General features: G+C 37.0%; 1 protein-coding gene across 1 annotated transcript in view; it reads left to right on the top strand.

Moving 5' to 3' along the window:
• Window positions 1-23,534, top strand: part of Agbl1 (AGBL carboxypeptidase 1) — a 726,904-nt gene that overhangs the window by 590,178 nt on the left and 113,192 nt on the right. Inside the window, exon 23 of the mRNA XM_047540786.1 lies at window positions 2,288-2,310. Coding sequence (XP_047396742.1) covers window positions 2,288-2,310 — 23 coding nt within the window. The remainder of the gene's footprint in view (window positions 1-2,287; window positions 2,311-23,534) is intronic.

Here is a 23,534-nt window from a genome sequence, read left to right as displayed (position 1 = left end):
TTAGGGTTACATTCTATTCATCTACTGGGAAGAACAAGCACAAAGGGGTTTTGTTCTACTTTTCTTTTTGTTTAATTGGACTTGCTTTAATGATTAACAGAATTGTGGTTTTTAATTTCCATTGTAAGTTTTTCCTGGCTGTTTCTCTTCCTCGGTCAATCACAGTTCATAGGTTTTCTGACTCCAAAATCAGTTATAAACCTTGAATTTTCTGATTTTCTTAGGGTACAAAAATTCTGACTCAAAAGTCACCTCTCACAATCTCAGTCATTCAAATATCAGTTGTGATGTAATCTGAGATTCCTATTGTTTATTTGCTAATCATGCATTATATTTTATATCTCTTAAACAATGGAGCCTTGAATTTCAAGTGGCCTTGACCAATCTTTATCTTTGTTTTTTAACTTGAGGATTGGTTGACAATGTGCCAGTGGATGGTATTACTTTCTGTATTGAGTTATTGCATGACTCTGTGATAACTGGTAAATACAATTTTTCATTCCAAGAGGTTTTTTTTTTTTGTTTTTTTGGCTATGAGGGCAGACAGGGCAATTCAGGTATAATTTCTGTAGGAAAAACAGTAGAATTTGATTGCTTCTCATTTTTAGAATACATATGTGAATGCTTTGTTATCAGTTCTGAAATTGGAAGGGAGATCCAGAAGACTTTGATGTTGGTGTTGAAAGATATGATGTTACTGATGATTAGAAAATGAATATAAGTAAGGATAATCTTGGATCATATTCCCACAACTGCATTACTCTCTATTTTGAGTTGGCATGAGAGTTTGAGTCATTGATCAAATTCAGGGTTGACTAAGGTAGGCACAGGTGGCAATGAAGAAGAAAGAAAAATCAACACAGTGCCCTAGAAAACATCTTCATCAATATTGAGATCCACCAGAACTTTGGCTCACAATGATAAAGCAAACATTTTATTCTTGTGAAGGTCCGAACTGAAACATTTTTAAGAATTAAAGACAATGGGGACATCTTTGTTAAATTTTGACAAGTCCCAAAGCTAACTATTTTCCATGTCAGCATTTGATTGAAGTGAAATTAGTTTCAACTTGTAGTAACGGAACTATTTGGCCACTTCTTGCTTGTTTGCTGTTTTAAGCGATGCTCCATCTTGCCAACGACATCTATAATTAGGTAAAAGGCAAAGAAAAACAGCTGGATCCCAGGGGAATCCATATCCATGAAATTGCTTCATTCTTTCTAAATTGTTTATGCTTTCCGGGTGCTATAGGAAGCTCTTCCACTGAATGAAGTTGTTTCTTTAATAGTTATCCCATGTCCCTACTCTGACCTTTTACTTCTTGTTAATCCATTTAAATGCATGTCCATTCCCTTACCTGAGTCCTAAGACTAAGTTTTGTTCCTCTACTGTTTTCTTTCTCATCTTCTATAAAGACTTGCACCTGTTCTTTGGTTAATGTGAATCAGCTGCTGTGGAATTTTCTAGTATCTGCAGCTCAAGAAAGAAAGTGCATCATTTGGAGCAAATTTTTCCATTTATCTTTTAGTCTGTATTTCCTATTTGGAGTAAAAACAGTCTTCCTTTTCTTCACAGCATGAGAACAGGGAGCCTTTGAGGTCTGGTGAATGAGAGTGTCCTCTATCCACAGTAGCCTGGTCCTGTCTCCAAGGGGCACAACTCCCTGTCACATGCTTTTTTAGCATCTCTGTTTTCAATTACAATCAGTGGAAACCACTGTTAGCTTCTGTGCGGCTCAAACCCATTTCCCTAAGAAAATTAAACCTTTGGTTAGTGCAGAGACAGTGTTGTAGTAGAGGTAGGAACATGGATTTTGAGGTCAGAGTAAAATTAGATCAAATCCCTGCTCTACATTTACTTGCCAGGAAACTTTGTACAGTCTCTTAACCTCAGTTTCCCATCTGTAACATGTGAATAATAATAATACTTGCTATAAAGAGGTGCTGTTAATTTTAAATGAGATAACTTATATAAAGTGCTTAGGACAGAGCTAGCACATTGTAAGCTCCTAATGCCATCTTAAATATTAATAATAATATTAATAATGTTGGAACAGAAAGAGAACTGTTCCCCACAGAAGCACCCTACTCATGAGATTCAGGAAAAATATGGCCAGAAAGTTAATTTGCTTTGTGCACTGGTCGACTGAAAACAGGAGATGTGGTTATGCAAATTCTAGTAATAATAGCTAACATTTATTTCAGCTTGCCAGAACATATTCACTGCCCCACTGGCTTTCAACTTTTATTGTGAATAAAAATCCCCAGGTAATTTGTTACAAATGCAGCAGTTCAGGTTCCAACCCTAGAGGTTTTGTTTGACCTGTCTGAGGGTCCGGGAATCTCTTTCCTGATAGTAGTCTAGGCATCTCCATGGATGATACCTTAATCACTTATACTAATCCACGTGCAGGCTAATTTTAGTGCTAGATATAGCTTGCTTTCTTGTAAGTTTGTCCATCATTATGAAAGCCCCAGGGCAAAGTTAACCATGGTTTCTGGTGCTTTACAAATTACCCCTGGAGACTGGTTAGTCAGCTTGCCTCTGTCTATAGAATACTCTGGGATACTAGAATTTCCAGGAGATCTAACCAGAGCTCCTTCAGGACATCAGGATCTTTCCTTTGGTGAAATAAAGTCTGACACTGCAACAGATACTGTTTTTGTCAACTTTTATGTAAATCTAATGTTATTCAAACTAAAAAAGGATTATTAAAACATGTAGTTTATCAATTCTTCTTACCTTCCCAGGTGTCTTCACCACCCCCCATATTACAGCTATCATCTTATATTATGAGAAAGGCTATATTCTATCAGGCAAAGTCCCACAGTACAAATGAGTTGATACTGGAGTCTTAGTTTGTAAGGATCACTGTCATTCTTGTTATTGCTGAGGCTAAGATGGCAGAGGCAGTAGGAAAGTCAGGGCTTAGCTGTAGGGGAGCATGCAGGCTGCTTCTTTTAGTAAGAGGATTAGGTGGTAGGATAAGGACAGAGAAAAATTAGGGGGAAACATAGTCCAGGTCAGTCCAGGTCTGTTTCGGTCAATCTGGGATGGGGCATAGGAATCTGCACATGTTAAAGGCTCAGTAATGATTATCATGATCAGTCAAGTTTGGGAACCACAGACATCAGTAAAGAATCAGAAGTTAGGAGAAGATAAAAGGGTGTGTATTCAGTTAATTGGGCCCCAGGAGAACTGAATCACAGGGCTCTTCCAGGGAGGTCCAGGGTGTAGGAGGCTAGTGTCTCTGTAGAGCTCATTTCAGTTCTGTGGATCCGGGAGTGTACCAGGGGCAGGACACTGTGGCTGAATATGAGAGATAATTTTATTATTCTAGGTTAGTGCAGGTTCCATGGGATACAGGAGAGGATCAGGTGGTTTGTGTTCAAACATCATTGGATAAATAGTCAAGAAGGGGTTTGACTTCTCTGCAGAGGCTTCTTGCTTTCTTAGATCTTCTTGAAGCGTTATCACCAGTCCTTATGAGACTTACCTTTGTGTCAGAGCCTTGGATCTGTTAGTTCATGACTGCCAGGGGCTCTGAGTTGTCAAAAAAACCCAGTAAAACAGTATTGCTTGTGTACTTGTCAATATGTACAAGAAATGTTGGGCACAATCATTTTAATAAAACGTTCTTGGCACATAAATATATGAAAATATAATAGATACACATGTACTTACTAGCAAGCTTAAGCAATAAAATATTACAAATAAAATGGATACTGTTTCTATACCTGCATCATAAATGCATCTTCTTTTGAAATCTAAGATAACCACTATTTTGAATTTAGCTTTTACTATTCCAAGAACTGTCATGCACTTTCAGTACTTCTGTTTAGATTAGTCACATCTCTGTGGCTGCAGTCGATATCTGCAACTATGAACTTATAAAGAGAGAAGATTTATTTTGGCTTACGATTTTGGAGGTTTCAGTCCATGATTGGGCAGATACCACCTGTGGGGGGCCAGGGCAGCCCATCATGTTAGGAGCAGATGGCACAGCAAAAATGCTCACCTCATGTCAAGGATGCAAAAGAGAGAGGAAGAAGTAGGGACCCTTATCCCATTATCGCTTTCAAGGCCATCCCCCAAGTGACTGGGAGAGTTACCACTAGACCCTGCCTCTTAATGTTTCTATCACCTCTCAATATTGGCACTCTGGAAATCAACACTTTAAGACTTAGGCCTTTGGGAGACATTTCAGATCCTAACTGAAGCAGCGCATTCATAAACTTTGCATATGTGATTTTTGTTCTCCATTTTAAATTTAATTATTGACATACTTCACAAATCCTCCTTTTTAAAAAGTTCAGTGTGTGTTTTTGAGACCTAGCTCTTTAATTTTCTCATAGTATAAATAAATCACAATTTATCCACTTGTTATTAAACAGTTATACATTGAACACTCTTACATTTATCTTGTTGTACCCTTATACCATCTCCTATAATGTAAATTATTTGACAAAAGGTGTAGGGGGTTTCTTCCATGTCCAGCATGGGTGAGAGAAAGGGTTTCTACCAGAGGGATGCACCAACTGTAGACTAATCAGTAAGAAACTTATTTATTAAAATAACCACAGGAGACAATTATCTTTTTAAATCAAGGGGGGTGTGATGGATGGAGTTATGCTGAGATCTGGCTTCTAACAATGATGGAGGAACCCACCTTACCTTTATTTATAGTTGTATAGGTAAAGGGGGACCAGGAGGAGCTACTTCTGTGAAGAACAGGGTGGGATGGAGTTAAGAAGCCGTTTGCTGTAGCAGGGCACCCCAGCAGGATCTGCATTTCCTCAGATGGTGAGCCACTCTGCACAGAAGTCACATATCCCTGGCTATCTGAAATAAGTCTCTCATGACTGCCACTTCCTGGAAGTTAGATTTCCATGTCCCAAGGCTCAGTCAAGCCTGATTCTGCTAGTCATGGATGGCTCCCCACACAAAGTGTATGTGTATCTTGTAGATATTGCCAAATTGGTCTCTGGGTGGTTGTACCAGTTTACAGCAAGATTTCTTAGTGTTCTACCTCCTTGTCAATACTTGGTGCCATTTGCCTTTTCTATTTCAATTAATTGAACATTTGATGTTTTTAATTGAATTTTTAAAATTTATTTTGATTGTACATATTTAAAATACATAAATTGATTTTCAATACTCATTATGCACAGAAAATGATTGTTGTAGCACAGCACACCAACATGTTCATTATCCTCCATATTTACCTATTTGTGTGAGTGATAAGGGCTCCTATAATATTTTCAGCATAAAACACAATTTGTCTTCATGCTGAACATTATGTCTAGGTTATTCGACTTATATAACTGTAAGTTTGTACCTTTTAATTTCTTTCTCCTCACTTCCACCCCTTTATTGACCCTGGAAGTCAGCAACACACTATTTCTATGAGCTTAACTTTTTGTTTTTAATTTGAAATTCCATGTATAAATGAGGTCCTGCAGTATTCTTGTTTCTTTGTCTGGTTTATTTTACTCAGCATAATGACCTCTGGATTCATCCATGCTGTCATCACATCTGAGTTAATCTGACTAATGCGGCAATGAATATGGGAGTGCAGGTCACTCTGTGAGGTTCTGATCTCATTGCTTTTGGGCATATACCTAGCAGAGGGATTGCTAGAGTTTATGGTTCATCTACACTTTCTTTTCCTTTTCTTTCTTTTTTCTTTTTGGTATCAGGGTTTGAACCCAGGGGTGCTTAAGCACTGAGTCACATCCCCAGCCCTTTTTTTTACATTTTACTTAGAGATAGGGTCTCACTGAGTTGCTTAGGGACTCCTATGTTGCTGAGGCTGGCTTTGAACTCATGATCTTCCTGCCTCAACCTCCTGAGGCACTGGGATTATAGGCATATGCCAGTGTGCCTGGCTTAATTTACATTTTCTTGATTACTGTCAAAGTTGAACCACTCAGGTTTCTTCTTTCAAGATTTCCCCTCGAATATATTTGTCTATATTTTCAACTTTAATATTTTTCTTTTTTAATGTTTATTTCAAGGAGTTATTTATGTAATTTAGATGCTAATTTTTGCTGTTTTAATTGCATTATAAATATGCTCCTTGAAAATGTCGTATATCATTATGGGATCCACTTTCCTAGATGCAAAAATCAAGTAATGGAACAAAGAAGTGAACATCAAGTTTATTGTTTTTGTTTGTTTGGTTGGTTTTCAATAAGTGAATGAGGAAACAGAAGATGCTGACCAGTTGATAGTATGAGTTGGAAAAGGATAAGGTATAGAAGTATATGGAATCTGGGGCAGTGCCTTTTTTATTGAATGACCCAAACGCTTTCTTTGATATCTTGCTTGTGAGCTCAGACAGCTCTAATGCCATGGGGAAAAAAACTCAATATGAATATGAAACAGAATATGAATAAGAATAAACAATTTAGTTGTTATTTTATCCAGCAAACACTTCATGAACACATACTGTGTGCCAGACTTTGCACCAGGTTGCCAGTGTGACATACAAAATGATGACTTAGAACTTGACTTTGAAGAGCTCCCAGTATTGTCTAAGTATCCATCTCTAAAGAAACCATAGCAAGACAGTGTGGTAAGAACTTGAATTGAGTAAGGTACAGGATAATATTGGAACCACCGATTTCTTAATTTGTGAAGTACTTACTGAGCACTAGTAAGTACTGTGGAGACTAGGGATACATCAGTGAAAAAAGATGTAAGATCACCTGGAGCACATATATGAAAGATGTGAAATAGTCATAAGCAATGAATATATAAATACACAAAAGCACTGTCATAAATAAGTGTCATTAATAAATAATTCATTAAATGAATAAGTATAAGCAAAATAATTCAAGCAATAACTGCTGTGCTGAGCATGGCCAGAGAAGCCCTCTCTGAGGCTCACACCCTTGAGCAGAGGTATGTGTGATGAGAAGGAAACAGAAACATGAAATCTGGGAGGAGAATATTCCAAGGCTCCAAGGCATTCACAAATTCAGCACTCCAAGAGAAGTAGAAATCACAGAGAAAGGAGTGATGGGTTCAATCAAGGCTGAAGGCAGGCTCTGCAGGGTTGACCACATGGACAAAATGTGGAATGTTGTAAAGTAAGGTAAAGAACATTCTAGCTAGAATAAATAACACAAAGATTAGAAGAGTATGCTGTGCAAGGTCAAAGCTTTAGCATCTAAATCTTTCAATCTATGCAATTAGTCAGAAATAAAGTTCTTTAAGCCACTAAGCCACTGCCTGTAGGGCTTCATAATGCCTGGGCTCAGCCCAACTGCCTGCACAGTTGTGTCTCCTCATTTAGACTCCCAGAACTTCCAGAGACTCCATCTTCAGACAGGGAATGTCAGATGGGACAAAGGGAGAACTTTGTCCCAGAGAATTGGGTATAACAGAATGCAGACTATGATTGCCAAGTGGGGATAAGAGGGTGAGGAAGGATCCTCTAATGCAAGTTTCAGCTGAATTCCCACCACTGCAGTTTACACTCAGGCTTTGGTAGTTGCCAGGTTCTTTAAATTTCCTTTCTGAAATATTTCATGGAGTGTTATAGATGATCCCATAGTGGGACAAACAACGAAATATAAATGGAACTGAGTCCATCTTCTCAAGAATCTAAAGATGAAGTAGGTAATGAGCCTTTAAATTATGCCTCCAGGTCAATGACCCAGGTCTAAGCAAAACTGCATTCCAGTCCCTGAAAACCTGGATTGCGCAGTGCCCATTTTAGTGGCTCTCAACCATCATTCTCTCCAGATGGTGGTTTTAAACACATACAAGTTTAAGCAGCCTTTTCAAGACTAAGAGACTTCCCTCTGGTTTGGAAAAAGTAGAACTATAAACATGATCAGGTGAATGTTGCTGACAGTGGGGTCAATAAATAACTCCCCTTTAGCCCTGGCAAGTCTCCTCAATTCTGTCTGTACAGTTCTTAGATTTTTTTGAAATGACTCAAATCATTTGAGTAGTGTCTGGTAATGAAAATAGTCACTGGGAGGCTGGGAGACACCACATCTTTTCATTGGTAACCTGCCACCATCCTTAATTTTCACTGTCTCTGCTTCCTTTCTCATCTGATTTCCTAAAGTTAGGCATTATTTTAAAATAGGGGTATTTTAGTTGCTGATACTTGGGTACTGAAGATGCATTCTCACTACTTAAACTCACATCAGAGGGATGGCAAAACCTTCTGAAAAAGGTGCAGAGAGCTGTGTTTTTCACTTGACAATCAACAAAGCTCACAGAAACTTCAGTTGGGAAGAGCACTGTGTCTCTCTAGAAGAAAGATACCCTAGAGATTAACCCATCAAGTCATCTGGGTGACACTGCTGACCCGAGGGAAGGAATTTGCATGGTGTGCGCACACACACACACACACACACACAAACTGTATTTTAATCAGCATTTGATCTTTCTCTGAAGTTGGTAGACAGCTCTGCAGAATCTGCAAGCTGATGCCCTTAGGCAAACTTGAAACTTCAGCCTCTTTTTTAGAATATCAAGTCATCAATAATGACCATTTGGATACTTGCTTTTAGGGATCTTGTTCTTTTTAATGTATTTTATGGAAGTGGTTTCTATTGGATACAAATGGGAGAAGTAGTGTGGAATATATAAGAATGTAGGAATTTAGCAACTCACCTTCATGACAGCTCCTTCTTCATTTTATATCACTAAATATTTCTCCCATCATAAAGGTCTGCCATACCTTCAATTTAATCCAACAAGTATTTAGGAAATGAGTAACAGCAGTTCCTGTTACATACTGTATGACTTCTGTAATCCTCAGAAAACAATTTCATAAAAGAAGTTTTAATAATTCCCAAACACTAAAAAATATTAAGTTGTAGAATCCATAGGCAAAATAACCAAAGTGATCCATACTGCAAGTGAGAGAGAGGAGAAAATTCAGTCTTCATCATAATCTTCAGAAGTTCAAGATGAAACAATTTATTTTATTCAGAGATCTTTCTCCTTGGATTGTGGATGGCCATTCTTTCCATTTCCTCATGTGGTCTGTTGTATACATTGCTGGTGACTCTTTCTTGTCTTATACCAATCATTTGTATTAAGGCCTCACCCTTGTGATTTATCTAACCTTTTATTTTCCGAAAGGTCTGTCTTAACAAACAAGTCAAATTGCGATTTAGGGCTTTAAAGTAAAAGACAAGAAAGAGGTAGCCTTGGGGAATATTTGGAAAGACATAAAGACCCATCTCTCTTGCTGAGGTTATATCCTTCATCTGAAAGCAAATGAACCCAAAATGATCTGCTTCTGAAGATGAACCTTCCCCACTTGCAGTCATTGGACCAGTTGATCTGGTCATGTTAGTGAGCAATTTACTACTGGAGACTGGGTTGCAACAAGAGCAAGTCTGAACTGGACAGTTAGCGTAACACCAAATGTAGTTAGTACACAAATCTTAGACCTTCCATTTATTATTTTTATGACTTTGGCTAGGTACTCAAACTTCTTGAGCTTTCACGTGTGCCAGTTTAGGATGTTATTCATTTGTATGATTATTTCAGAATTAAAATAAGTAATTAATGTTAAACATATCACATCTAACATGCTCAGTAAATGGTTGTATACTTAGGCAGGAGTACCCACCTGGTCTTTATCAATGACTGCCTTTTCAAACTAAGCTTTCTCTAGGAGAGTAAAGTCAGCCAAAACTGAAGGAGAGATATTCTCTGCCTTTGTATTGTTTTTCCCTAAGATACTGCCACTGAAGATCTTCTAGTTACCTCCATTTCTCACCTAAATATTTAATCCAACCAGTAGTTATAGAATTTTCTCTTCTGATCTTTGTCATAAAAATCATCTGAAATCTGAACCCCTGTTTCCTACTTTCTTAAATTTCGTAGCACAGTTCCTTGCTCCAGTTCATCTCTGATTTTAAAGGCTTAGTATTGCATGATTCTACAGCTGACAGCAGTTGTACCCATTCTGAAATAGGAATATCCTAACTTTGAGTACTATGTACATTTACTACCTATCTCCTGAGCATTAGATCAGCGGGTCCCTTGCCTTTGGCTCTGCATCAGAATGACATGGGGTATTTTTCAGTTTTTTTCTCTAGTTCCCTTCTCCCTTTCATATTCTCTTTCAATTGATCTGAATAGATTCTGAAACACTCTGTTTATTAGTGAGGAATACCTAAATGATTCTGATGTAACCCTTCCATTGTCTATTTGGGAGACCTCATTCTAGATTGAAAACCAACTAGATAGTTGGAGTAATAATATAAATAAAGATGCCCAGCAAGGAGTGAACATGATCTATTTAGGGTGAATCTATTAGGAGGGACCTAAAATATTTTTATCAGGAGTATCATATGAGTTGTATGAGTCCAGCTTATGAAGAAATTTGTTAGGCAGAATTAAGAAGTCAAATAGGCTTTGAAATCATTACCAACCAGACCTAGATCTACCAGGTCTAAACCTTTGAAATAATTTGTGTAAAATTTAACAATATCAAGAGGTTATGGTGCAGAAGTTTAGAGAAGTTAAAGATTTATTTCCATGATTCCTAGCACTATTATCAATAAAATATACATTTGTCTGATCCATCCTAGACCAGCTGTGTGTGTGTGTGTGTGTGTGTGTGTGTGTGTGTGTGTGTTATAACTATAGACATGTTTGTGACACTTACCTTAAAATATTAGGCAGTAGTCATACCTGATATTTTTTATTTAACTCCTTTCCCAAGGAATAGAAATAAGTCTACAGATTTTCTCATTCCTAATAAGAGTTTTAATAGTAGTGAAATTTTCATAATTCAACATGCATTATGGAAATTAGAAAAGCACTGTGGTGTATAATTCGTGAACCTGACTCACCCCAAGCACACATGCTTTAGATACAGAGAATCTGAGATTCAGAGAATGAACTAACTTGAGAAAAAGATCATTTGGGCAAGACTGTCATAAGTCTAGACACATGAATCGATGTAACAGAATTGAGAATCCAGATTCAAACCCACACACCTATGTTCAATCAATTTTTGATGAAAGTGCCAAGACTATTAAGTGGGGAAAGAATAGTCTTTTCAACAAATAGTGCTGGGATAACTGTATACCCAGAGGCAACAGAAATGAATTTGAACCTCAACCTCACACCAGTTACAAAAATTAACACAAAATTAATCGTAGGAAGAGCTAAAACTGTGAAACTCTTAAAAGAAAACTTAAGTGTAAATCTTAGTGAAATCTTTAAGCGTAAACCACTGTGAAATCTTCATAAGAGTTTCTTACATACAGCACTAAAAGAATAAAAGACAAAGGAAAAAAATAGGTAACTTGGGCTTTATCAACCTTAGAAACTTTTGCATATCAAAGGATCTTATCATGAATGTAAAACGGCAACCTATACAATAGGAGAAAATATTTATAAATAATATATGTGATAATATTCTAGGTATCCTGAACATGTAACAACTCTATAACAAAAAGATAACATAATTTTAATAATAGGCACAGTTTAGAGGTTCCTCAAAAATTAAAAATAGGACTACCATATGATCCAGTTATTCCATTTGTGGGTATGTATTCTAAAAAAAAAAAAGCATACCAAAATGTCAATACTTCCATATTTATTGCAGCACTCTTCAAAACAGCTAAGACATATAATCAACCTTGGTGCCCATTGGTGAATGAATGGATAAAGAAAATGTGGCATATCTACACAATAGAATATTATTCAACCAAAAAGAACAATGGAATCCTGTCATTTACAACAAAATGGATAGAACTGGTGATATTATATTAAGTAAAATAATGCAGACACAGAAAACCAAATACTGCATGCTTTTTCTCAGGTCAAAAAAAAAATTGACCTGAATGTAAAGTAGTGATAACTAGAGGTTAAGAAGTGGGCAAGGGTGGATAAAAGGAAATTGAGTGACGTATTAAAACACAAACAAAAGGAACAAACTCTGTTGTTCTGTAGCACAGTAGGATAACTATATTCACAATAATCTCTCATAAATTTTATGAAGATCTGGAAGAAAGGAGTTTGAAGACTCCAAACATGAAGAAATAATAAGGATGAAGAAATGCTAATTACCCTGATTAGGTCAGGGCACTGTTTGTGTGTGTTGAAATACCACATGGAACCTCATCAGCATGTACAATTAATTAATACATGTTAAGAAAAAAAAACTATGGGCAAAACACTTGAATGTACATTACTTCAAAGATGATATTCAAATGACCAACTAGTACATAAAAGACACTTAGCATCATTAGTCGTTTGAGAAATGCAAATTGAAGTAGCAATGAGATTCCAGTCTGCATCCACTAAGAGGGCTATAATAAATAACATGGAAAGCAACAAGTGTTGGTAAAGTTATAGAATAATTGAAATCTTAGTACGTTGCTGATATTTATACAAAATAGTGTATCTTTTTGCAAAGAATTATGGTGATTATTCAAAACAGTTAAAGAAAAAATTATCAAATGACATAGCTATTCCACACCTAGGAATATGCCCAGAGTTCAAAACATACGTTCAAACAAAATCTTGCATATGAGTATTCACAATAGCACATTTTGCAATGGACAAATAGTGTAAACTACTCAAATGTCCATCAACTGATGAATGGACAAAAAAGGTGATATATCCATACAATGGAATACTATTCAGTCATAAATAGGAATGAGGTACTGATATAAGGATACAAATGTGAAAACTTTAAAAACCTTATGCCAAAACATGCTGATAGAGGTCAAACACAAAAGACCTCATATTTTATAAATTATTTTTATGAAATGGTCAAAAAAAAAAGGGAATCCATGGAGACAGAAGGTAGATTATTGATTCCTAGGGACTGAGTAGAAGCAGGAAAGGTGAGTGACTGTTGGGGACTGGTATTCATTTAAGGTGAGAATGTTCTAGAATTAAATAGTGGTAGATGATTACATGGCATTGTGAATATAATAAGAATCACTGAATTGTAAAGTTTACAATAGTTAAAATGAGAAATTTTATGTGATTTGAATTTTATCTCCTTGGGAAAGGCCTGTGGAGTATCCTACTTACCATTTTGTAAAAGAACACACCAGAGCACTTTCCCTCAAACTCTGAGCTGTGGTATCCTACAAAAAGACAGTCCTTAGATTACATCTGGTGACTTCTACACAACAAACATTTTTGCCTAGTTTTTCTTTGCTGGATGGGTGTAGCACCAGTCTTCCAACCTTGGACGTGGAACTAGATATAAGTCATTGAGTAGCTAGTTTTGCAATTTTCCTAATTATGTAGAAAGAGATCCAAAGTGGGAACAATGAACTTATTATTACATGGAAAGGTTCTAATTAGAGGGCCTGTGGACCAGCACTAGCCAAAATGAAAAAAAAAAAAAAAAAGCCAAAGTGGAGAAACAGTGAATTTCACTCCTGGGGAGAGAGTCAATTAAACAGCTTCAGGTCCTGATGCTGAGGGCAATCTGCTACAGTGAAGCCAAAGAAGATGGCTATCAAAATTTGAAGTTTAGTCTCCATGGGCCAGATGGCTACAAGATCCAGCTCTTCTACTTCTGTTGCAATCAGAATCCTCAGTTTTAATTGCCAGATTATCAATTTCCATTGACTATCTGCTCTTGCCTGGATCCCTGCATGACAAAAAGGAGAAAAGGGGGAAACAAATCATTGCCAGGATAAAGTTGATTGGCAGAGCCCTGTTGTGATATCTGACAGCAAATCTTTTATAAAGCCTTCTGGGCTTGAGCAGAGAGGCTGGAATTTTGTGGAGCACTCGGAGATGCCCATTCTAGAAATAATGGAATCCTAAACATTCCCTGAGGCTCCAATTACCTGGACTGGGGATCATGACTCTTCAATTGCTTATTTGAGATTTTGCACCAGTGTGATGTTTGGGACTCTGACTTTTCCATCTGAAGGGCACACTGGTCCCCTAGCATAGACTTCTGACAGATAAGCATCCTGCTTTCTGTTTGGTCTTTGACCCAAAAGGATGCCTAGGGGTGCACAAGTAACAGTACTTAATTGCCTTCCTGAAGATATGGCCTTAGTCTTAGTGAATATCATATGTTCACCATGTTCCCAGGACTTTGCTGTAGTCCTCTTAAATATATGCAGCTGTCTAAATTTTCACATCAACTGTATGAGGAATATATTGGCATTCTTATCTCCAAGTTAAGATGCACAGACTCAAGCTCAGAGGAATGAATAGTTGCTCAAATTCACACAAAAAGTGACTGCTGGAATTAGCATTTTCCCTTCATTCTGATCCAAAGAATCACTTCATACTAGGAGAAGTGGAGGGTTGAGTTGCCTGACTGGGCATTTGTTCTGTGAGGAAAGTAAATGTCATTGGGCTTTGAACATAATACACTCTGTTCTTTCATTTTTGTCATAAAGGATCATCCCTAAGCCCCCAAAGCACACAACTGAACTCAGAAACCTGAAGTAGTTGGCCTCCATCTCTCCTTCAGGTTCAAACTAGTGCCAGGGTTAAAGATGAAATTGTTTCGCTTTCTTCCCGTGTACCACCCTCCAAAATGCTTCTGACAGAATACAGCTCATACCCAGGACATGACAGGAATCTTTAAGAATGGCCGAAGATTTAGCTCTGGCCTTATGGTCCTGCAGTCATTCTGGGTCATACCACTTAGTGACTCAAGCCACCCTGAAATGACTTTGCTTTACTTGCTTGATTTTTGAGCAAGTTTCAGTATATTGTGGAGTAAGGGTGAAACTCAATCTACCTGCCTTTGTAAATAAAGTTTTATTGAAATACTATTATATCTATTCATTTGAATGCTGTCTATGTTTAGTTTTCCTCTATAAGAATTGAGTAGCTATATCACAAACTCTATGGTTCACAAAACCTGAAATATGTATCATTTGGATCTATGCAGAAAATGTTTTCCAAGTCCTGTTTTATAAGTGAGGAAAAAAAGGCCTTCTAAAACTTTCTTGCAACAAACTTTTTTTTCCCCCAGAGTCAATCATAATGAATTCTGATGAACTGTTAGTTATTATGCCTCTGAGAGGCAGCACAGTGAAAATGGACTCTGAACATCTGACAACCCTGAGTTCAAATTTCAACAACTGCCTGGCTGTGCATGCTTACAGAAGTCACTCGACTATTCTGAATTTCCTCATCTATGCAGTACACATAGTAATTCTTTCCTTACAGAATTGTTTGAAGTTTAAATTAGATGGGGTATTTGTCAGACACATGGTAGATCTTAGGAAATGACATTTCTTATATGACTCTCAAAGGATTGAACACCTACATCATGAAGAGTTCAGTGAAGCTGGCATTTTGAGGTATACATACTAGCTCTTACCAGAGATAGTCTGTGATCTTACCAGAGATATTCTGTGATCTTATCAGAGATATTCTGTGATGTCAGGTTTGCTTTTTACATTCCAACCATGAATGGTCCACATGATGCTGGATGTTCTAAGAGTGAAATGGAAAAACTGAGCGGTTTCCAAAAGAAGCAGAACAATCTCTTCTCTCCCTTCCCTTATCTGTCTTTCCATTGCCAGAACCTGTTATCCTGCAGGCATCTCAACTTGCCCACTCTGATAAATAAAAAATGTACCAGGCAATTGCTAATTGCTGATAGCTCCTTTCCTATTGATCTCTTCACTTGGCTCAAACATCTCAGATTACCAAGTGATCCTTCCAGGAATTACAGTTGAGGGAGGGTCAGGACAAAGAGGCCCCATTTAAATATTTGTGTGATCCAATGGCAGAGCGTCTCTAGGGGAAAAATCAGTGCAGATGCATCTCTAGGGGCAAGGACCTTCAAGTTCAGGTGTCACATACTGAAGTAGATAAAGAGGGGATATCCAACAGTCAAATGAATAGGGACAATACCAGGAACAACCTGTAAGGGGAAGAAAGGAGCCAGTGGAAGTGGAAGGATCAGAATATGATCAGAAGTTTAATAAGACAAAGCTACTGCTGCTGCTGCTTCTTGACATGACTTCGTTGTCAATGGATATTCTTTAAATCTATCAGTCAGGGTTTTAGTTTAATCATAAAGAAGTATATTAAGGACAATTATTTGCAATGTTTCTTGTAGGTTTATGTATCTAAGGCTTTGGTGCTACCCAGTCACAAGCAATTCAGCCAGGAAAACTGCCCGGCCACTCTGTGTGATTGTTTGGCTTGTACTAAACCTGCCACTAAAGCAGTTTCTCAGTATTCATTAGACTGTAGACCACAAAAGAGAACTTCGGCTATAATTTCTATAGAAAACAAACAAAAACCTGCCTCTATAGCACCTACTTCTTCCTTTAAAATTCTGAGTCAGAGTATCTGTTTTTTTGCAGAAGTCAGATTACCCATGGAACCCTAAATACAAAACAACCTTGCGAATTTACACTTTTGCTGCCCAGGGCTAAGTGAGCTGGCAAGCAGGCTGAAAGGATGTTGGATTAGGATTGAGTGAGTCAATCTATACTCCTTGCATTTTGTGGATTCCATAAATACATTACATGGGGCTGCCTGACAAAGTTAATTTAATCCTTTAACAACCTGGTGAGATAAATATTATTTATTCCAATCACCTCATGGAAACTTGGGGAAGATATTTTGAGTAACTTTTTCTATTCAGACTATGTACATGCTGGGTAGCATATCCAGATATCTAGGACTGGCACCTAAATCTGCAAGGTTAGAAAGAGCACAGTCCCATGTTTACTAAGGAACATGACAATATAATCTTGGGGAAACCAGATATTCCATTGTTCATGGTGTTGGGGTTTTTGTTTTGTTTCCTTTTGGGTTGGTTTGTTTTTGTTTCTCTTAGTTATTACTATTGTTGTAAGTGAACTTCCTGAATGGGGTGGTAGTGGTGGTGGTGGTTAGGAAGACATTGCCTTGTTTAGCAATTTTCACGTGGCATTTTGGGGAAAATGAAATAAAAAATAAACCTACTTTTCTGAGTTGAGTCTTCCTTTTAGGAACATCTTCCTTCAACACTGAAGTGTCTTACACTCAGTGTCTGTGTACGGACCAGACTGTGGATTTAGCCTAGTTTGTTCTCTAAAGTTTGTTTGGCTTATATCAGAAAGCAATTATAACTTTCTAGAGCCTCTCATCATGGGCAGAAATTTTTAGGTGGTATTTCCCTCCAATATTAAATAAATCTATCTTGGCTTCTTAAAAAATGCAAAAGCAGATAGAAGCAGTCATTCCCAAGTGTGCATAAACAGGGTAAGTGTTAGGAGACTAATTCAGATTAAGAAAGAGCCGACAGATAATATTCTCTTCTCTTTACACTCAGTTGTTGGACACATATTACTTTCTTTCTTTCATAAACACAGTGCAGTTTTGTTAACTGTAGACCTTATGTTGTACATGAGATAGATACCTTTGTCATCCTAAATCTAACACCCCTTTGTGTGTTTCGGGTATATCTTCCCATCTCCTCCTGACTCTTGGTGTTCTCAGGTTCTTTAGTTACTCCTCTCTCGATGAACACTTAGATTGTTTCTATCTTGGGTATTACAAATAATGCTGCAATGAACATGGGAGTGCAGATATCTTTATGAAAAAAATACATATTTCTTCAAAGAAGATGTACAAATGGTCAACAGGTACATAAAAAGTGCTCAACACCATTAATCATCAGAGAAAGGCAAATCCCATTCCCTATGAAATACCACCTCACACACACACATTATCAATAAGTCATAATGTGTTTGTCCAGGCCCACCCAGGGCTACAAAATGAAATAATAATACCACTTGTACAGATGTGGAGATAAGGGAACTCTTGGTCACCATTGGTAGGAATATTGTTAGTCACCTTTCTGTTACTGTAACATACACCTGTGATAATCAAATTATAAAGAGTAAAGGGCTTATTTTGGCCTATGATCAGGTATTCCAGTCATGATCAGTTGGTCATATTGCTTTTGAGCCATGGCAAGGCAGCACATCATGGGGGGAATGTGTGGTGAAGCAAAGCCATTCAGCTAATGGCCAAGAAGTGAAACAGAAGAGACATAGTTCTGAAAATTCCCTTCAAGGGCATACTCCATGTTCTAAAGACCTCCCACCAGGTCCCACCTCCTCAAGTGTCTACAGCCTCTCAATTGCCATAAACGGGAACCAATTCTTTGACAAATGGTCACTGCAGAGACACTTCAAATTCAAACTAGAGCAAATATAGATTAGCACAGCCATTATAGAAAACAGTGTAGGCCTCTAAAGAAATTAAAAATAGAACTACCACATGACCCAGAAATCTCTCTTCAGGGAGAATACCCAAAGGAAATGAAATCTCCACTTTGTAAAGATACATGCAAATATTTATTTTTAAAATAGTTCTTCTCAATTGTTTTCAGAGAAACTCTTTCAAAAAGTGGCATCCAATGTGATTGAATTAGTTAAATGTCAGGATTCTTTCTCTAGAGGCATCCTACGGGCAAATAGGGAACTAGAATAAGTACTTTGAACTTCACTTCTATTGTTGACTTCAGACAAATAAAAAAACGAAGCCCCAACATCTTCATCATGAGTCTCTAAGACATTTTGAAATTCTTAGCTAAAAAGTGCTAGGGAATTGCATATAAAACTAATCATTACCTTGTAATGAAATGGTTCTGCAAATTACTGCTTAATAATACTTGAAGTCATCAAAAAGTTCAAAGATTAATTACCATGTAACTGGCAGTGTTTAGATCAGAAAATTAAGGTTCCAGTGAAGAACAGAAAATATCCATGTAATTACCCAGGTAAAAAATGCAGCTTAATACATTTTGAAATTTGGGCTCTCCAAAATAGCAGATTCCTTTACAGAACATCAGGTAAATTTTCACCCTCAGAGAGTAGCCAATATCATGCTTCTTTACTAATCTACATCTGATGGTCACTTTCCCTTTTGTAAACAACTGCACTATTATGAAATGATTGTAAAGATATCATATGATAGTGTATTATTGTTTGTGTCATGGATTCTTGCAAGTAACAGGCACATATTATTTACACATATTATTTTGAGACATTTTTATGGACCATAGGTGGCAAAAAGTGTATCATAAATCTACAAAATGTTTGAAACCACACAAGGAGACCTCTGAATTTATTAATGTACCATGTGAGCAGGATTTTTAAACTTTATTTCTCTAACCCTCCCCATCCTTATTAATTATATGTTTTAGAATACATGTAATAAGAATGACCCAGCCTTACCTTTAAGGGTTTTTTTGGACCTGTAAAAATCCTATTTTTACAAGTATATTTTGTTCAATACTTTTTCTCATATATTTCCAATTACACCTTTCTCACTCTGCAAACTTAGTTTACAAGTTTGCTTAGAAAGTTGGTATCTTATGTTTTAAGGAATTTAAAAAAAAAGGGAGACATAATTTAAAAATTGAATTTGGAGAGCTGTGCCAGGTTCAAGCAGGAGACATATGCTAGCAACCAACTACCACCTGGCAAGTTCATTCCAGAACAATTTTGGCATGCTGTTTACCCCATTGGAAAATATTTGCTTTACAGATTCCTACCTGATTGAAAATAAGAAGGTCACTTACAAAAACAGAAGTGGAGAATAAAAAATGGAGGGAGGGAAATTTCCAGAAAAAGGAGAGCTGAAGCTATATAGTAGAAGACAGACAATGACTTCTATCAGGAGCAGCAGTTGTTGAGATGGGGTAGAGCTGATGACATTTAAAGGGTGAGACAAGTGAAATACCAACTAAAGATCGATGTTGGAGAACTTTTTTATTTAAATCTAACTTGTCCAACAAAGGGTTATTGAATGTGAAATAGGAGTTTATTCCTAGGATATACTTGTCTTTAGACAAAAAAAAGAAAAAAGAAAAAAAAATCACAAGTACTTTAATATGTAGTGCTTCTTTAGGGCCCATCTATCCACATGATGATTGGCAAGTTTACCATCTCACAGCTTCCAAGATTGCTTCTTCCTGTAGTAGCAACCATCATGGTTCTTTTAGTTCTTTTAAGTGTATTCTCCAAATTCTATTTGGGGAAATCTCTTTCTTGGAAAAATATTGGGAAAAAACAGAAAATAGAAAAAAATGAACTTTTTTTTTTTTCTTAGCTTCATGGATAATTTTTCCTTGGCTCTCTCTGTATACATGCTTCTAAAAATTCTCACAGTCTCTGCACTTCTGAACCTGCTAGCATGCAACTTCATGGTGAGGCCTATTTAGTCTGCTTACAGAACCTGGTCCTCATTCATATTAGATATCACTTTATTTCCTTTTATAAGATATTCTTCTCTTCTAAAAACCAACATAATGGATGATACTACATTTCCAAGAACTTTTCCTAGCATATATCTATATCTGGATCCATGCCTATCTCTATATCTATCATCCATTAGTCAATCATCTACCTCCTTATCATTTGTCAATCATCTATCTGTATATCTCTTTCTATATCTGTCTAGATATTTTTATCCTTCATCACAGAGATCTTTCCATAACCATAGAGTTTTAAATACAGTACACTTCACATGAAGGTTTGATGAATTTTGATTAAACCAATTGGAGAGCTCTAAAAAAAATAGTATCTGATAAATAGAAATGAGCATTGCTGTTATTACATGGTCCCTCTGGAGGGAGCCACAGAAGACTCTAGAGATCCTAGAGGCTTAAAAAGAATGTGACTCAAAGTCTTGTCAGTTTATGCTAAAGATGAGAAATGTTCATGCCCTGCCAACAACTCAGGGATGCTATTAAAGTTTGGAAGAATTAAACTTTATTTCCTTTAGAGATTAAACAGCTCCCTGGCTGGTGAGGATAAATCCTAAAACATTTTTTTTTGATGAAAGAGAGGGATTTAAATGTGCCAAGTTTTCTTTCTGACTGTAGAGGGAGACTGAGTTTATGAGTCTCCATGAATGGTTCCATACATACAACCAGTTCGGCATTATTTTTTCAAATTTTAACTCACCATCTCTCAACTTTGAGTTATATATATTTTTAGACATGAGATTGTTATTCTCATTCTTGAATGAGGCAGATGTAGTTCCAACAGCTTTTCCAAATCTTTCAATGTTCCCTGAACAGATTTTTATTATTCATGATGGCAGGGATTATGTCTACCTAACTGACCATCATGTCCTGGTTCCTACCACAGAGTCTTGGCAAAGGCTCAACAAGTACTACTTGCCTGATGTACTTTCAGTGAAAAAATATATAAGGTGAACCTCAAATCACAAAGTAGAACCATGTTTCAATGTTGGAGAGACCAATATGGTAATATAGTTATACCCCCTTTAAATCTAGCATATACTTCGCATTAAAAATGTTAATAAATCATATGAAGATTAAAATATTCCATTTCTTTATCTAAGGTAGAAAGGTTCTATCTAATGTGATGGACGAAGATATAATTTTAATATTGTGCTAGAAATTCAATACATGGAGCCACCGGCCCTAAAGGCCAGTTGGGGGTTAAAGTGAGACCAGATAGACTTGGGTTTAAACTGTGCCTCAGTCACTCATTCAGTAGTTTTGATACATGGTAATTTTCCCTTAACCTTTCTGTGCTTCAATTTCTTCATGTGTAAAAAGAAGATAATGAAGCAATTAGCATAGGGCTATCATAAGGCTTTGATGGCATATAGTATATAATCAGCTTATCATAGTATTTGACCCAATATTTGTATGATTATTAACTGTTACTCTGAGATCAGAAACAGTTTCATAGACAATTGAAGCTTCTTTAGTATTTGCTTTGTAGGAAGCTCCAACCAAATGAGGACCAATAATATGAAGAGGAATTGAGACTTATTTATCACATCAAACTTATATAGCCCTAATATATATCTCAGTAGTATTTATCCTGTCTCATTTTAGAAGAGATTAGAGGCAACTCTGGCCTCTCGTAGGCCATCTATTTGAGACATGTTAGTTTATTTTCATCTGTTCTTTGAGTTTTGTCTGATCTTATGGCTACTGGAGTCTACTAAGTGACATGATGATAGTGTTATTGCCTCTTGGCATGAGGCAGATTTATTCCAAAAATTTCCAAGGGAAGATAATGGGAAGCACTTAGGACAGTGGCCCTCGCACTCAGTAAGGGGTGATTGTGTCCTCTGAGGGACTTGTCACAATGTCTGAAAGTATTCTGGATCACAATAACTTGTGGGATGGGTAGTCTGATATCTGATGGGTAGAAGTTAGGAGGCCTGCTGAACATTCTGCAGTGGACAGGACAGCCCCTTGCAATAGGGAGTTATCAGATCCAACACATCATTAGTGCTACATTTGAGGACCCAGGCACAAAGAAAGAGAATATGGTCTAGTGTTTATAATAAGTCTGTCTTCCAGTGGTCTTGAAGTTGCCACAGGGAAAGAGAAATAAATTGACTCCTAAGAAAGCAATACCAAATATAGACTAAAAGACCAAGGGATCATGGGCAAGTTCGAAAAAGCCAGTACTGTGTTATTTAAAATTAAAAAAATATATAGTAAGGAAGAGAAAAGAAGAGTACCACAATTTCCGCTGAATCATTTGTATATTAGTGAATCTGAACAAGGTTGAAGGAAACCCCTATCCACCAAGCACATGTTCTGTGATAAAATTCAGATATATTATCTCATGTGAATTATCATAAAAAAACACAGATAAGTCACATTATTTATTGTTGTGAAATGTGAGTTTTCAAACATATAACTGGTTAGTGACAGAATCATAATGTAATACAGAGCGTTCCAAACCATTTCTAATTCCCAGGGTTTCCAGTTAGCTGGTTTTCTATTTCAAACCTATAGTGGGAGCAGGAACCTAACAAAAAACCTGAAATAAAAATAATTTTGAAAAACTGCAAAAGCAACAATAAATCCAGACTTTGGAAAGATGAAAAACTGAAGGAGGCAAAGCCAAATGTGAATGCTCTGTATGTGTCCTGATTGCAGTTTAATGTGAGCCTAAATGAGAAGAGAAGCAATGCTGGTTCTGTAGGCTCTGGCCCAAAGCACGCCTCAAACAACATGGGTCATGCTGTTTCCTCTTGCAGAGAAATACCTAGATCACTGTTCCTGGGAAAGGCACAATAGGGAACAAGAAGAGACACATGAAGAAATGGGGCGAAGGGCAAAGCCTTGAGCTTTTCATGATGGCATGGAAGGAAAGTCCCAGGGGATTTAGTATCTTAGTACCAAAGCCACTTGGCAAGAATTATTTTTCAAGCTCACTCTCCACACAGAAATGAAGCGCTGACAGCCAGAAACCATAGAATATGAGCCAAAAGCTCAAAGCTAAGGCAGAAAGGATTTAGATATGCCAGCAAGGACAATACTGTTTAGACACAGTCATGGGGAGTGAGCAGGGTCCTGTGGGAAGGGCTGAGGGACTCCCAGTGCTGAGCTTCCAGTGCTTTAGATAAAATGATTGCAAAGGACCTTTTCTGGTCTTTTCTGGCTCCAGGAGACACTTGGTGAACTGAGCAGACCTGACTAACCCACGGGTCAATAACAAATTATAACAATACATTATTTTTACAAAAGGGGAAATTTTTTTTTTTCCTTCTTGCTCAAAATGAATTGTATGTCTACAAGGAGCATCAAA

Source organism: Sciurus carolinensis, chromosome 2 (genome assembly GCF_902686445.1).
Source record: "Sciurus carolinensis chromosome 2, mSciCar1.2, whole genome shotgun sequence".
In the NCBI taxonomy this organism is placed as follows: Eukaryota; Metazoa; Chordata; class Mammalia; order Rodentia; family Sciuridae; genus Sciurus; species Sciurus carolinensis.
This window is presented reverse-complemented; position numbering and strand designations above follow the sequence as displayed.